Source organism: Mustela nivalis, assembly GCF_964662115.1.
Source record: "Mustela nivalis genome assembly, chromosome: 11".
In the NCBI taxonomy this organism is placed as follows: domain Eukaryota; kingdom Metazoa; phylum Chordata; class Mammalia; order Carnivora; family Mustelidae; genus Mustela; species Mustela nivalis.
In genome coordinates, this window is record NC_139030.1 from 100,896,142 (window position 1) to 100,909,788 (window position 13,647).

A 13,647-nucleotide genomic window follows, 5' to 3' on the forward strand; every position below is an offset into this window, starting at 1 on the left:
CTTCCCTTTCCCTCCTCCTCCAAGCTTAAATGAGAAGGAGGTGGCAGCCATCTTTAAATTCATAATCGGGGGAATACCCTAAAGATGGTGGGGCCTCGTGACAGAAGGGACATGGATCAAGACTCTACGGGCCACCATACAAGCTCTGACTACTTAGGTTAGACTGTTACATGAGAGAAAGTTAAGCTGCTTTTAAAAAAAGTTTTATTTAAAAAAAATATTTTATTTGTCAGAGTGAGAGAGAGAGAGAGAAAGAGCACAAGCAGAGGGTAGTGGCAGGCAGAGGGAGAAGCAGACACCCTGCTGAGCAAGGACCCTGGGATCATGACCTGAGCCGAAGGCAGACACCTACTGAGTGAGCCACAGAGGCGTCCCAAGAAATCAAGCTTTTGACATGTTTACAACCTCTACTTTGGTGTCTCAGTCATAGCAACAGAACTCATTTCACAAGTAATACGATAGCCCTCCATTTTTGCAGTCCAGAAATCCCCAGTTTAGTAAATTGCAAGGGGGGACTGCTATATTCCAAATTAGTTTGGTAAGACCTTGGACACATCACTCTTAAATTTTCTTCTACAATATCAGAGTACTTCTTTTTTTTAAGAGGTGGGGAGGGGCAGTGAGAGAGGGAGAAAGAGAATTTTAAGCAGGTTCCATGCCCAGCAGGGAGCCCAACATGGGGCTCGATCTCATGACCCTGAGATCATGACCTGAGCCAAAATCAAGAGTTGGACACTTAACCGACTGGGCCACCCAGCAGCCCCTATTAGTACTTTTGTCGGTTAGCTACTCATCTTACAGAATCACAGGATCTAGAGCTGGGGAAAGACCTCAGTAGATGAGTTCACTATTGTGGGGAATTGAGAAATGAGGATCTGTTACATGCTTACTTGTCCAGATGAAAGCTACTACGTCAGAAAAAAGTCTTGCAGCTATAGCACAACCATTTGATATCTGCCAAGCAAAGAAGAGTGGTTCCTCAGCTCCAACTTTTCAACAAATAGTTCCTGAGCACCTACTGTGGTATCGTGCACTAGAGAGATGATGACAAGCAAGATGGACTCAAGCTGCCTTCCTAACGCCTACAGTCCAGTGGAAGAGACAAAATCATCACACAAATATACGTGTGTATAATTATAAACTGTGGTAAGTGCTAGAATGGAAAGATACAGTGATAATCCAGGGAAGTCCATGTCCACTCTGATGGGACAAAAACCTCAGGTAATCCTACAAAGACAGCCCTATTGATATGTGTGCAGGAGCAAATGCCTGGGGTCTTTATTCCAGCAGGAGTCCATCCTATAATCTGGGGTTTACATCTTTATCCTGTCATCATGGGATAACCTGGATCTATTCCGAGAGAATTTTTCTTTCCACTCACATGTAGGAAAACTTTCTAGGAACAGTTCGCTTACACACGTCTCTCTATAAAAAATGGCCATGGGGCTCTAGAGGAGCCCAACTTTTTGGATCTGGTTAGGCTGGAGCTTGATGGAATACTAGATGCTACCCAGCTTGCCCTGTTTCTTGCCTCACACTTCCTCTAGGGTAGTTTGACATCCTCCCAAAGCATCACATTCCATGGGCCTCCACTTTTCAAGGGCCAGGCCCCATCAATGCTTTAAACATGTGCACACAAAAGCATCATTGTTCGTAGCCCAGAAGGAGACTCGAGGGGAGACTTACCAAAATCAGCCAGTTTGAGCTCTCCCAGGTGACTGATGAGTAAGTTCTGAGGTTTCAGGTCCCTGTGAAGAACGTGTTGGTGGTGGATGTACGCCAGGCCCCGCAAAAGTTGAAACATGAAAAGCTGGAAGGAACGAACACCTTATCTAAGCAGATTTGAGCCACTATGTGTTGATTTCCCCTCTAAATCAAAACCAGTCCTCTGAAAGAATATAGTAAAAGTGTCTCTTGAGAAACAAAAAAATATGAAGATTTTACATTCAGGGGAGGGGGGCGCGGAGACAGGGAAAGTCAAGTAAGCAGACCACGTCGTAGACAAAGGGATTCTGCCTTTTCCTGACATCTCATTTCTTTGATACTGGAGGAATTAGCCTTCCTTAAAATCTAAAGGGAAACTTTGAAGTTTCCTTTGGAACACTAGTTATTGATTTAGATGTGAAAGATTTAATTTTTTTTTTTTCCCCACCGATGAACTTGGCATATAAGATCAAAGTTGACCTGGAAATGATATTCTAAGGTTTACAACTGCTTGAGTTTTCCAAGCTCTCTGATATGAAACCCTTTTAAAAACATAACACAAGGAGACCAGACTGGGAAATATATCTTTAGAGGGTAGTAGGAAATAAAGGAACTATTATCTTTTTAAACCTATTTTTAAAGTCTGAAGTCCAAAGTTGAAAACAAGCTATAATACAGCCATTTGATTAAGAGGGAAGAGAGACCCCCCCAAAATTAGACCAAAAAAAAAAAAAAAAGTCTGAAAATAATAAAGAATAAATAGTAGAAAGAAGAAAGAAGAGGGAAAAATACAATGTGGGCCCAAATTTTTAAATGTTGCATGTGGTAAAGAAGGCATAGAAACCGAAAATATCTCTAGGTTTTCCCTAGTATGGAAGCTGAAGGAAAAAAAAGAATGCTTAGGATCCCAATGTCTTTTGCTCTTTTCCAGTGCCACTGGCAACGGAGAATTGAAACACCAACATTAGTGTTTACAAAGACCTCTGCCAACTGAGAACATGTTCTGACAATTTAGAAGAGAAAAGCCTGGCTCCAGCATTCCTGGAGAGGCAGACAAAGTAGCCGATGCAAAGCTGTGCAAATAGATCCACTTTTTCCATCACATCCTGGAAATTAGGAACTTCAGGGACGCTGGGACCTGTACTGCCCTAACAATGAGTAGAAGATATTGTAGCCAAGCTGAAGGGAGTGCGGTCTGACCAGAGCAGGAACCTGGGGGCCATGGACTCCATGCAGGTCTCACCCCGGGCTCACAAGCCATTTAAGGACGTGAAAGTTTTCTTTCAACTCCTACTTCAAATGCTCACTGGTTCTGTGAGTTTCCCCAGTGCTTCCCCATATTGATGCTTTGCACACATACACTATCCATTCATTTTCCCATTCATCAAACCACGAAGCTACCAAAATACGAAATTCCTATACCAACACTTAAACCTTCTTATCAGTTATAAATACAAATATTTCTGGAAAAGACAATATGAAGAACCAATGAAAAATGCAGGAGAAAGAGAAGATGCTACCTTGTGTGCTCACAGATAATGCCTTTCAATGTGAGAACACCAAGGAAGAAGGGAGTCGAGACAATCAAAGGACAGAGACAGAAGGGAGGAGGGGAAAGCAACATTTATTGCACACTTAGCACCTTTTAGAATCCTCAAAATAACCCCGTGAGGGAGATAAGCTGGTCCTCGATTTGCAGATAAGAAAAATAGGGCTCAAGGAAACTTTAAAAACATGTCAAGAAACAGTCAGGGCCAAAACTCAAACTCAGACCTGCCTAACTTCTCTACACCATTCTGCGAAACCAGAGAAAAGCAAATTAAAACATGACAGGGAAGGGGAGCATCAGCTGGCTGAGTCAGAGGCAGAGCTTGTGCGTGGGCCAGCCTGCAATGCCTTTCATGTTGGAGTGCAGACTGCTCTCACTAATGAGTCATCCGCGCCTCCCACCTCCTCGCTCTCCGACCCCTTTCCTCCCCGGCTCCGCATGGATGGCCGTCAGCATTCCTACACGGTAACGCCCAGCAGTATTAATGTATGGGATTTTATAGCCGCGCCTGCTTAAAACTTAAAGTCGGCCCTGATTAACCTCCCTCTTGAATCCTTTGCGACCTGGATCATTCCTTCACACTGGCCCAAGCTTCTCTGATAACACAACCCAACCCAACCCAACCTAATGGTGTTAGTTCTCAGTCAGTGTCAAGCCAGGTTGTGGGTGATGCTTTCCAGAGCGGCTTCCCAGCCCCCAGGGATGAGAGTCCTGTTTTGAACACAGTGAGGCTCTTGGGAACAAAATCATTTCACCCGGCTAGTGCTATCTGGGCCCGAGTGAGCATTTTCTCTGCTGTGTCTGCTAGGGGACACTCATCTGCAGCCCCACTTGCTTTGATTGGAAAACCATATATCCCCGATAAGTCCCTCTCTTAAGCAGCGTAGCCCTCACAAAGCCACAAAGTGGTCAAGTCAGATTGCAGTCAAGTACGGTTTTCAACCGTATTCCTGCAACTAGTGGCCGTCTTGACCATCCATGCCTTCTCTGAAATTGTCTCTTGCCTTGACTTTCAAGAGAGTGTACTTTCCTGGATCCTCTACAGTCTGAAAAGCTGCTTCCTTTTGTCTCCTGTTGTCCTGTTCCTCCTTTAACCCCTAAAGGAAAGAGTTCTATCATCGGTTCTTTTATCTTGGTGTATTTGCTCTTTGGGAGATCTACTCTCTTGTCTTGAACTACAAACTCCAAGCGCCAATTTCCCTCAAGTCTACATCTCCAGCGTAGAGCTTCCTCCTGGGCACTGTCTACTGCTCATTTCCCTTTAGATTTCCACCTCGATTAGAAGTTCACCCTGTCTACAACAGGACTCTTCCTCCTCCTCTCCAAATCAACTTCTTCCATTTCTGTTACTAGATCTGTAATTCTTCTGGTCAGCCAAGGAGATTATGCTAGAGATCTGGAACGTGAGGCCTCACCCCTGACTTCCTGAATCAGATACCCAGGTCATCCGTCGCTCACTGAAGTTTGAGAAGCCCTGGGCTAGCCCGTATCAGTCAGCTCCTGGACCCCAGTTACATAAATATCCTTCTGATCATGTCATTCTCTCTCAACTTTAAGTCCCTTTAACGACCCTACCATCTAAGAAAAAGAGTCCACATCTTAGAAAATGAGGCTCTCAGCCACCTACCCCATCAGTTTTTCCAGGCCTATGTACCCTGATCTCACTAATAAATTCTCTATATCAGGCCAACAGCACCAGAGATGCAGTATGGGCAGTAGTGGAAAAGGATCTTAAGCAAGAATCATGGTTAGCAATGGCAAAAGCTATTTCTGTAACCCCAGGCAAAATACTTGTCTTCTTAACCTTTAGATTCCAATTCTGAAAATTAGGAAGTTAGACCAGCCCAGTGTTTTTAAGGTTTTGGGTGTTTTTTTTTTTTCCCCCTGCTGCAACTTACAATAAGAAACACATATGTATCCTGTATTCGTACAGAGGTACAAGTACAGCTTCAGTGGGAGCTGAAACACAAAATGGTGCTTATTCTTACTAGGTGTAATGTACTCCAATATTTTCTATTCTCTTATCCTCTATTCTATTTAATTTTTTAAAATGCTAGTTGCTGATTACCAAATTGATTTTATAACCCACAAACAGGTCAGAACAGGAAGCCTGAAAAGCACTGTGGTTCCTCCAACCCTAATGGTCCACAACTCTGGGATCCTCATCCTTCAACGCATCCATACTGCTTTGCTCGGCGCCTCTGCGTCTCTGCCCTGTACCTTTGCTGAAAACATTCCTTCCTCCTCCGACATCTTCCCCTATCCCAGCCTCTTGAAATGCAATGCATCTTTTAACATTTGGCTTCATAAAAGCTCTTAAAATGCGAAGACATCTATCTACACTAGGTCTTATTTCTATTTTGGTTTCATTTCTTATTTGGTGTTATTCACAATTCACAAATGTCCTGTCATAGGATCGGTGCCTATTTTCCATCTTTTGATTTTGGTTGTAAGGCCCTTGTGGGGGTAGAAATCATGTTTTCTATGTCTCTTTATCCTTCTAAGCCTTTAGCACAGTGCCAGGGATAAGAGTCACTCAAGCCTGAAAATGTTCTTTCTTGGTTAATCCTTTCTCCAAGTGTCCATCAACTTGATCAATACCCCTGGTTCCTTGACTCTTCTGCTGTCTCCCTAGCTACCAGCAACCTGCTTAGCCTTACTTCCTTCCTTCAGGTTCGACTCAGCTCAGAAGTCTGACCATCATTTTAACCTCTCTCTTGACAATCTGCTCAAATCTCTTGCCCAACTGTCTTTTTCTTTCACATGTCTGGCAAAATCCCAACACTGAATCAATCCAGCTGTCTACTTTTTCGATTCCTCTCTCTGAATTGGGTCAGCACTGTCATTAAAAAGGAAATCCCAGGATCATGCAGATAATTTAATGGTTTCCATTCTCACCAAGAGTCTTCAACCCACTACTGAACATTCTCTCTTGGTTTGCCTAGTTAGGGCTCTATTCCATCTCCACTAGCTATTTTTAAATGTTTCACTCTCCTCAACCCTCAAACCTTCTTTTTCCCCTTGCTTCCAAGACTGGAGTAGGTCCCCTTACTCTGAGTTCTCACCGTATTTCTAGTTAACATGGCTATAGCCATTGTCACTTTGCTTCTTACTACCTGTTTAAGTCCATATATCTTACTGGGCTTTAAGCTTATTGAAAATAAGAAACACAACTTATTCATTAGTGAAGCCTCGGAACTTAATATAATACCAAGTACTCAATCATTCTTGAATGAATAAATGACTAAAAGAACATAAATATTATTTAAATGAATGAGTACATCATATAGAAATTTCATATAGATTATATCAAGGACCAATTAATGCTAATAAAAATCTTAGGGAATGAAAAGTATGAAATGAAATGGTTTCTAAATTTACAGCAGACATAGAATTATAGAGAGTTAAGAGTTTATTATTATTTCTATTCCAGTGACTGGGAAATGGAACTTGGTCCCATTTATAACACGAGTGGATAGAACAGGCAAACAGGTAACTGATTTCGACCTAACGGGGGTACTTTGTTTGCTGATTCTGATGGGGAGCTGTAAATACAGTACAAACTTTATCACAGACCACAGTAGTCTGCCATGAAGGATGTATTTATTTTATGATGGCTTAGTTCCACTTCCTTCCTTTGAATGCGATTCTTTTTCATTGATCTGTACTTCTGAAGACACATTTGCATTGATGGCGATGACCGACAAGTTTAGGCTGCTTGGAAAATGGCTAGACATTGCTCTATATCTTAAGGGGGGACATTTTTTTTTCTTTTTAAGATTTTATTTACTTATTTTGAGAGAAAGAGCTCACGAGAATGCACACGTGACCGGGGTGGGATGTGGAGGGGCAGAGGCAGAGAGAGAGAATCTCCCTCAAGCAGACTCCCCAGGGAACCCTGGAGCCTGGCAGGGGGCTCCATCACCACAACTGTGAGACCATCACCTGACCGGAAATCAAGAGTTGGATGCTTAACTGACTGAGGAACCCAGGCGCCCCAAGGGGGAACTTTTTTCTAAAACGTTTCTCTAGAATATCAATGATAGTCATCTTATTTAGTATCATGGGATTTTACTCTGTGATGACAGTCTGTTTCAAAATTCTTCCGCTGAGGGCAAGCTGGGGAGGAGTCCTGCCTCTCAAAGTACTCACCCTGACATTGTGAGGATGAAGCCCTCCTGGGTGCTGAGACATGTACTGGGCCAGGTCTGTGTGCTACACGGGAGGTTGGAGAGAATGATGTTAGCAAGCTTAAACAGTGTCCTAACGCAGACCACAGACGTGGCTCTCAGATACAAACTTCAGAATTTTCGAGAATAAGGTACAAAAGATACATGTAACCAGCTTTCCTGAGACCTCACTCTCAAGGTCAAACACAGTGTGTCTTTCTAACTGGCTGTCCTAGGAAGGAAGCTTGTTTCTCATCACAAAAAGATGCTCATTTTAAATGGCCGCCACTGAACACAGCGTTACAGGCGTTTTTCACTCCCCTTGGAGGCAAGTCAAGTATACATGCCTTAGGATTTCTTCCTGCTAATATTCTGATTTTTTTTCCTTTCAAAAATATGAAAGTGAGTTATTATTTACTAAACTTGTATACAATTTTTAAAAAAACCTTGCAATTTATGTCTTCATTGTCAATGAAAAAAATGCGGGGTTCTGCTCAGATGGTGATTAAAAATAGATAAAAAATAAGCACAAAAGTTTTCTTTAGGAGGCAAACTCACCATGCTTATTTATTATTGCCAGCAAGTGGGGGAAAAAGTCAGTAAATTGAGTGGGTAAAGAAGCAGGGCCAAAGGAGTATAAGAACAATAGGGCCTAGTAATCATAATAATGAAAATTTCCATGACACCTTCCACATTGTAATGAAAGTTTTATCACGCCATAAAATATTAACAGATTCATTATACGAACACCAGGCTTTTCCCTCACGCTTTATAAAATGCTGGGGCAACTCACCATGTATTCAAAAACGAATGTCAGAGTCTCTCTCGTGTGGATGATGTCATGTAGGAGCACAATATTGGCATGTTTCAAACCCTTCAAGAGAGAAGCTAGAGAAATTAAACAAAATGTTAATTCAATCACTGATAATGAAAGTACTGCTTTAAAGATACCAAGCAGTATTTATTTTTTAAACGCTTCAAATCAACCATTCTGGTTTTTTGTTGCTTGGGGGAAAAAAACCCCTTTGTGAAATAATATGTGAAATTGCAAAGGACCTTCGTTATTTGTCAAATGGTAAGTCACTGCATTTACATAACTTATTTTTCTTACAGGCGAGAGCAGTTGCAAAAAAAAAAAAATGTTTCCATTTATCTAATCAATTTCATCAAAGCACTCAGAGCACTTTGCAAATGCTTCCCTCTGGGAATCTTATCTCCACTTTAGAGTTCCAGGAGAGGAGGCCGGGAGAGATAAAGGCCATCGAAGGAGCAGGAAATGGAGTATTCCTCCTTCTAGAGTAGGACTCTGCAACATGTGACCATTCTCTAAAATTCAAAGTGTCTCAGAGGGTCAGCAGGGCCAGTGGATGTGATTAGAGGAAGGCAGGGATAAGAGTATGGGATGCAGAATTGTTGAAACCAGAATTGTTGAAAGAGGATAGAGAGTGGAGAGGATTTCTTAGAGGGAAAATTGCAAATCTCTGTGGAAAAGGAGAAAATGCAAACTGGAAAAGAGGACAGAGCCAAAAATTGGGGAATCCCGGGGAGTGTGAGTGGGGAGGTCTGAGGACTGTCTCTTGCATCTTTTTTTTTTTTAAAGGTTTTATTTATTTATTTGACAGAGATCACAAGTAGGCAGAGAGGCAGGCAGAGAGAGGGGAAGGGAAGCAGGCTCCCTGCTGAGCAGAGAGCCCGATGCGGGGCTCTATCCCAGGACCCTGGGATCATGACCTGAGCCGAAGGCAGAGGCTTTAACCCACTGAGCCATCCAGGCACCTGTCGCGCATCTTTATTAACAGATTATTATCAGGTCACTAAAGGCAGCTTTAAAAGGGAGGAGTCACTGCAAAAGGCCGGTGAGTGGCTGGGAAGGAGTATGAAAGGCTGTCATTGGGGGTTTCAGGGGTAGGAAGACCCCCCAGCTTCACAAGGGCGGAGGCCAGCAAAGGCATAATAAGGAAATGGCGAGTCTCAGCTCAGGACATCTCTGCACGAGTAAACAGCATCTTTAAGACTTAGCGGAAAGGGAAACTGAAGTAGAAGCCCTCCAATCTGGGTTCTGTCCGGCAGACTTGGTGTCATGAGTCACCTATACCAGCTCTTTGCCAGAAGTTCATAAAATCAAAACCAAACTCAAGTACTACCTTCAAACTTTGGAACAAATGACTTCTTTCAGGAATCTTACCCTGGTGTAAGGATCCTCTGTTGTTTTGCCCTCCTGAGAGCCATTTTCCTTTCTAGTGGGGACACCTCCGCTTTCCTGTGGGGAACCAACCTTCTACTCACTCAGTCCACACCTATCCTGGTGCGGCTGACCCCGCAAACCCCAGACTGAGTGTGTCACTGCAGCGATCTCGTTCAGAGACTAGGCCCAAGACCGTATTTTGTGGGGGCCGTCCAGAAAGAGGTGCTCTCTTTTCCATTGTGAAAGGAAGGCTGAGCTTGTAGGATTTCACCAGGGGCTGCTCTGGCCACATTACCAACAGCTGGTGAAAGCCTGTCTGGGACTGAACCTAAGAGAAAAACTGAGGACAGAGAGGCATGGATTCCTGGGGACGTCATCCTCGCCCCGCCAGCCCAGAGTTACCAGAACTATCAGCCAGTGAATTCCTTCTTTGCTTACCATCAGTTTGAGCCGGGAGCCGCGAATCATCAAAGGAGCCCTATCATACCGGCTCACACTACTTTGATGACTAATACTCTAACTTTACGTTTTGCCCCCTGAATCCTTATGAGCTAAATTTATTATTCCACTTTTACAAATACGTTGCTTGGTAAATGTAGTCAAAGGCTTCACAGGTATCTGTTTAATGTCCCTGGCCCCAGACTGCAGGCTGCGTGGGAATAGAGCGAACGACTTTCCCTCTCTTCTGGATGCCGCCGCATCACCTAGTACCATCCTCAGCCAAGAGTAAGCACTTAATTTGTCAAATATATTTATTAAATGTCTTCACAGAGAACAGACTGTGGAGCCAGAGGCCCTAACGTGAATTCTGGTCCTGCCACTTTCCATCCAAGTGAGCTTGGGAGAGTATCTCAACCCGTCTCCATTCACTCCTTCTGAAAAGGAGATGATGCCTTTTCTGACTTGACTTCACGGGGTTAACGAGAGGATGGATCAGATATTATGCGAGGAACCCTTGAAAAATGGAAAGCCTCACACGGTTGCAAATTAGATACCCCAGCCATCAGCTTCTTGCCCTCCGCTTTAACCTTGAACTGCACTAACCCCCCACTCCCAGATTAATATCTTTACATTTTGTTTATGTTTTGTTCCTGCTAGAGTTTTCAGCACCTTCCATATTTATAACAATGACGTCTGACCATCAGTTGAGAATGCTGTGTTTTGTGTATATTTTTATTTATGAATTACGTTCATTTTCTCTCCCTGTACAAAGACACACAAACACACACACACAGCATGCATTACAGAGCACACACCCAAACTAGATTTTAAAGGATATGGTAAAGCTATAATTGCTAAGAATATTATTAAGATGTTTTATTTTTAAAATAATTTTATTCCTTTTTTAAAAAAGATTTTATTTATTTATTTGACAGAGATCACAAGTAGACAGAGAGGCAGGTGGTGGGGGGGCGGGGAAGCAGGCTCCCTGCTGAGCAGAGAGCCCGATGTGGGGCTTGATCCCAGGACCCTGGGATCATGACCTAAGCTGAAGGCAGAGGCTTTAACCTACTGAGCCACCCAGGTACCCCAATATAATTTTATTCTCACTTAAATTTTATATTACTAAAACTCATAACACCTAGGTTTTTTCTTTTAAAGATTTATTTATGTATTTGAGAGAGAGTTGGGGGGGTAGGGACAGAAGAAGAGGGAGAGAGAGAGAGAACCTCAAGCAGACCCCCCAACCCTGCTGATCGCATAGCCAGAAGTGGGGCTCGATCTCACCACCCTGACATCATGACGGGAGCCAAAACCGAGTCAGACCCTGAACGGACTGAGCCACTCAGGCGTCCCTTGTGATGCTTATTTTTAAAATCCTGGTGGCATGTTTTCTTAACCATGTTGGCTTCGTACTATCGTTTGCCAAAAAGCTCAAGGAACAACATCTCCTTAGGATGAGGCTCTCTGCTAACAGTGGGAATAAATATTTTACATAGTTTTCTTGGTAATCTCTATTTTATGGGGGTCAAAGTGTCAGTTTTACCATTCCTCTATTGTGCACTTATATTTATATTATTAGTCTTATCTTCAATTCACAATTTCTTTGCAGAAAACTTTTTAAACTTCTCTCAACTCTTTTTCTCACACTTAGTCCAATTCAACAAATCTGTTGGCAATACATTCAAAACATGTCCAGAATCCTTCCTTCCTTGCCATTTCTCTGCTACCAGCGGGGCCAAGCCGTCATCCTATCTTGATGGAATTAGCACACATCCCTTCTAGCTGGTTTCTCTCCCTGCATCCTCCCTCCCTTCCTGTGGTCTGTTGGGCACAGAGCAGCCAGCCACTGGGGTCTCCTCAGCTGGAAGTTTCTCTTGCTTCCAAACCGTCCAGTGGTCTCTCATCTCACTCAGAGTAAGATCCAAAGGACTCACAGTGGCCTGTCCGGTCCACATTACCTCCTTCTGCCCTCATCAACTCACACTCCATTCCTTGCTCACTTGGCTCTAGCACGAGGGCCCCGTAGCTCTTCCTTGGACACTTCCAAACACAACTCCTCCCCGAGTCGTGCACTTGTCTTTGTCTCTGCCCATAGCCTTCTTATCTCATTCCCTGCATGTTTTCTCCCTCGCTTCCTTCAAGTCTCTGTTCAAACCACACACATGTGAAGTCCGGGCTTCCATGACCCTTCTCAATGAAATAGAAGCTCCCCCACCCCTGACCTACGCTAATGATTCTCTGTCCCTGGGCCCTGTTTTTATTCTTCCCTGTAGCACTTACCACTTATTACCTCTAACATCATATATATTTATTTGTTAATATTTTATCTCCACCCTTAAGAACATAAACTCCACTGGAAGCAGAGATTTCTGCCTTTTTTGCTTATTGCTATATCTCTAGGGATGTAGAATTTTATATGTCACTATGTCTCTAGGGATGTAGAATTTTATATCACTATGTAGAATTTTATATGTCACAGAATTTTTTAGTGTCCCTAATCACCTAATATCATTTCTATACCTATAACTGGTTGGCATAGGGTGTTTCTGTGAGAGACGCTTTCTTTTCGTTGTCTTCCTCATTATGTTATAAATGTTGTGAGTGTTATGGCCAAGGCTATGAGTGCTTTTTGAACACTCCATAACTACCAAAATACTTATATGGAAACCGTGACTTGGGGTGAGTAATAATGGGAAATTTACATGAAAGAGTAGTTGGTGTTTAAAGCATTTATCTCATGGTAATGGTTTATCACCAGGTCCATCTACCAAAGGGATCTCAAATGCTTTCAACCTCAGATGTGTGGGTCTCGATGCCAAGACGGAAAGGTCTTTCTTCTCATTTCAAGGCTGCCTCATAAACACTAGGCTATAGTGTGTTCTGCAGACTAACAAACTGAAGGATACAAAAGCCAACTGAGAAGGGGAAAGACCCTAAAATCAAAACATTCTGCTTCCTGTAAGATTATTGTCTTTATAATTCACATGTTCTAAGTATACCTATTTTTGCTTTTCTTCAAAGAAAAGATGCACAGATAAACTGGGGAGTCTCCAAAGCTCCAGACAAGTGGGATCACAATGGAATGTCTTTGAGTGCTTCCAAAATACTTTGGTGATAATGGCGGTGATGATGAGAGTGGCGAAACTCATCAGGCATTTACCACATGCCAGGCACTGTTGTAGGAATTCTGCATATAATAACTTGGAATGAGAACACTCAGAAAGCCAAAGAGAAAAATCTGAAGAAACCAACTTAATCCCAAAGCTCAGCTCACAACAGAACATTATTCAGCTCATTTTAAAAATGCAAAGTATTTCTTTCTTTTTCTTAAATGTCCCAATGTAGCAGGATCCACTGGTTGAACATGAAATGGCATTTAATTTGCTTCTCCAATATGTTAGTTACTTAATAATTTTTAAAAATTATTTTCATCTTGCAATGATCTGGGAATATTTCATTTTTTGGTTTTGTTACATTTCACTGGGGTTTGTGGCTTAGTGAAGTTTTAAGAAAACTGATGCTTTCCAAGTGCGATGGGTCATGATGTTTGAATGTTACTCTACTGGGTTCTGTTTTAGTTTATGTAAAGGATGAGG

At 42.6% G+C, this 13,647-nt stretch overlaps 1 protein-coding gene across 1 annotated transcript in view; it reads right to left on the bottom strand.

Moving 5' to 3' along the window:
* The window catches only part of CDK15 (cyclin dependent kinase 15), an 82,023-nt gene that overhangs the window by 54,944 nt on the left and 13,432 nt on the right, over positions 1 to 13,647 (bottom strand). Inside the window, exons 5-7 of the mRNA XM_082688913.1 lie at positions 8,216 to 8,310; positions 7,406 to 7,468; positions 1,687 to 1,810 (exon numbers count right to left, since the gene is read on the bottom strand). Coding sequence (XP_082545039.1) covers positions 1,687 to 1,810; positions 7,406 to 7,468; positions 8,216 to 8,310 — 282 coding nt within the window. The remainder of the gene's footprint in view (positions 1 to 1,686; positions 1,811 to 7,405; positions 7,469 to 8,215; positions 8,311 to 13,647) is intronic.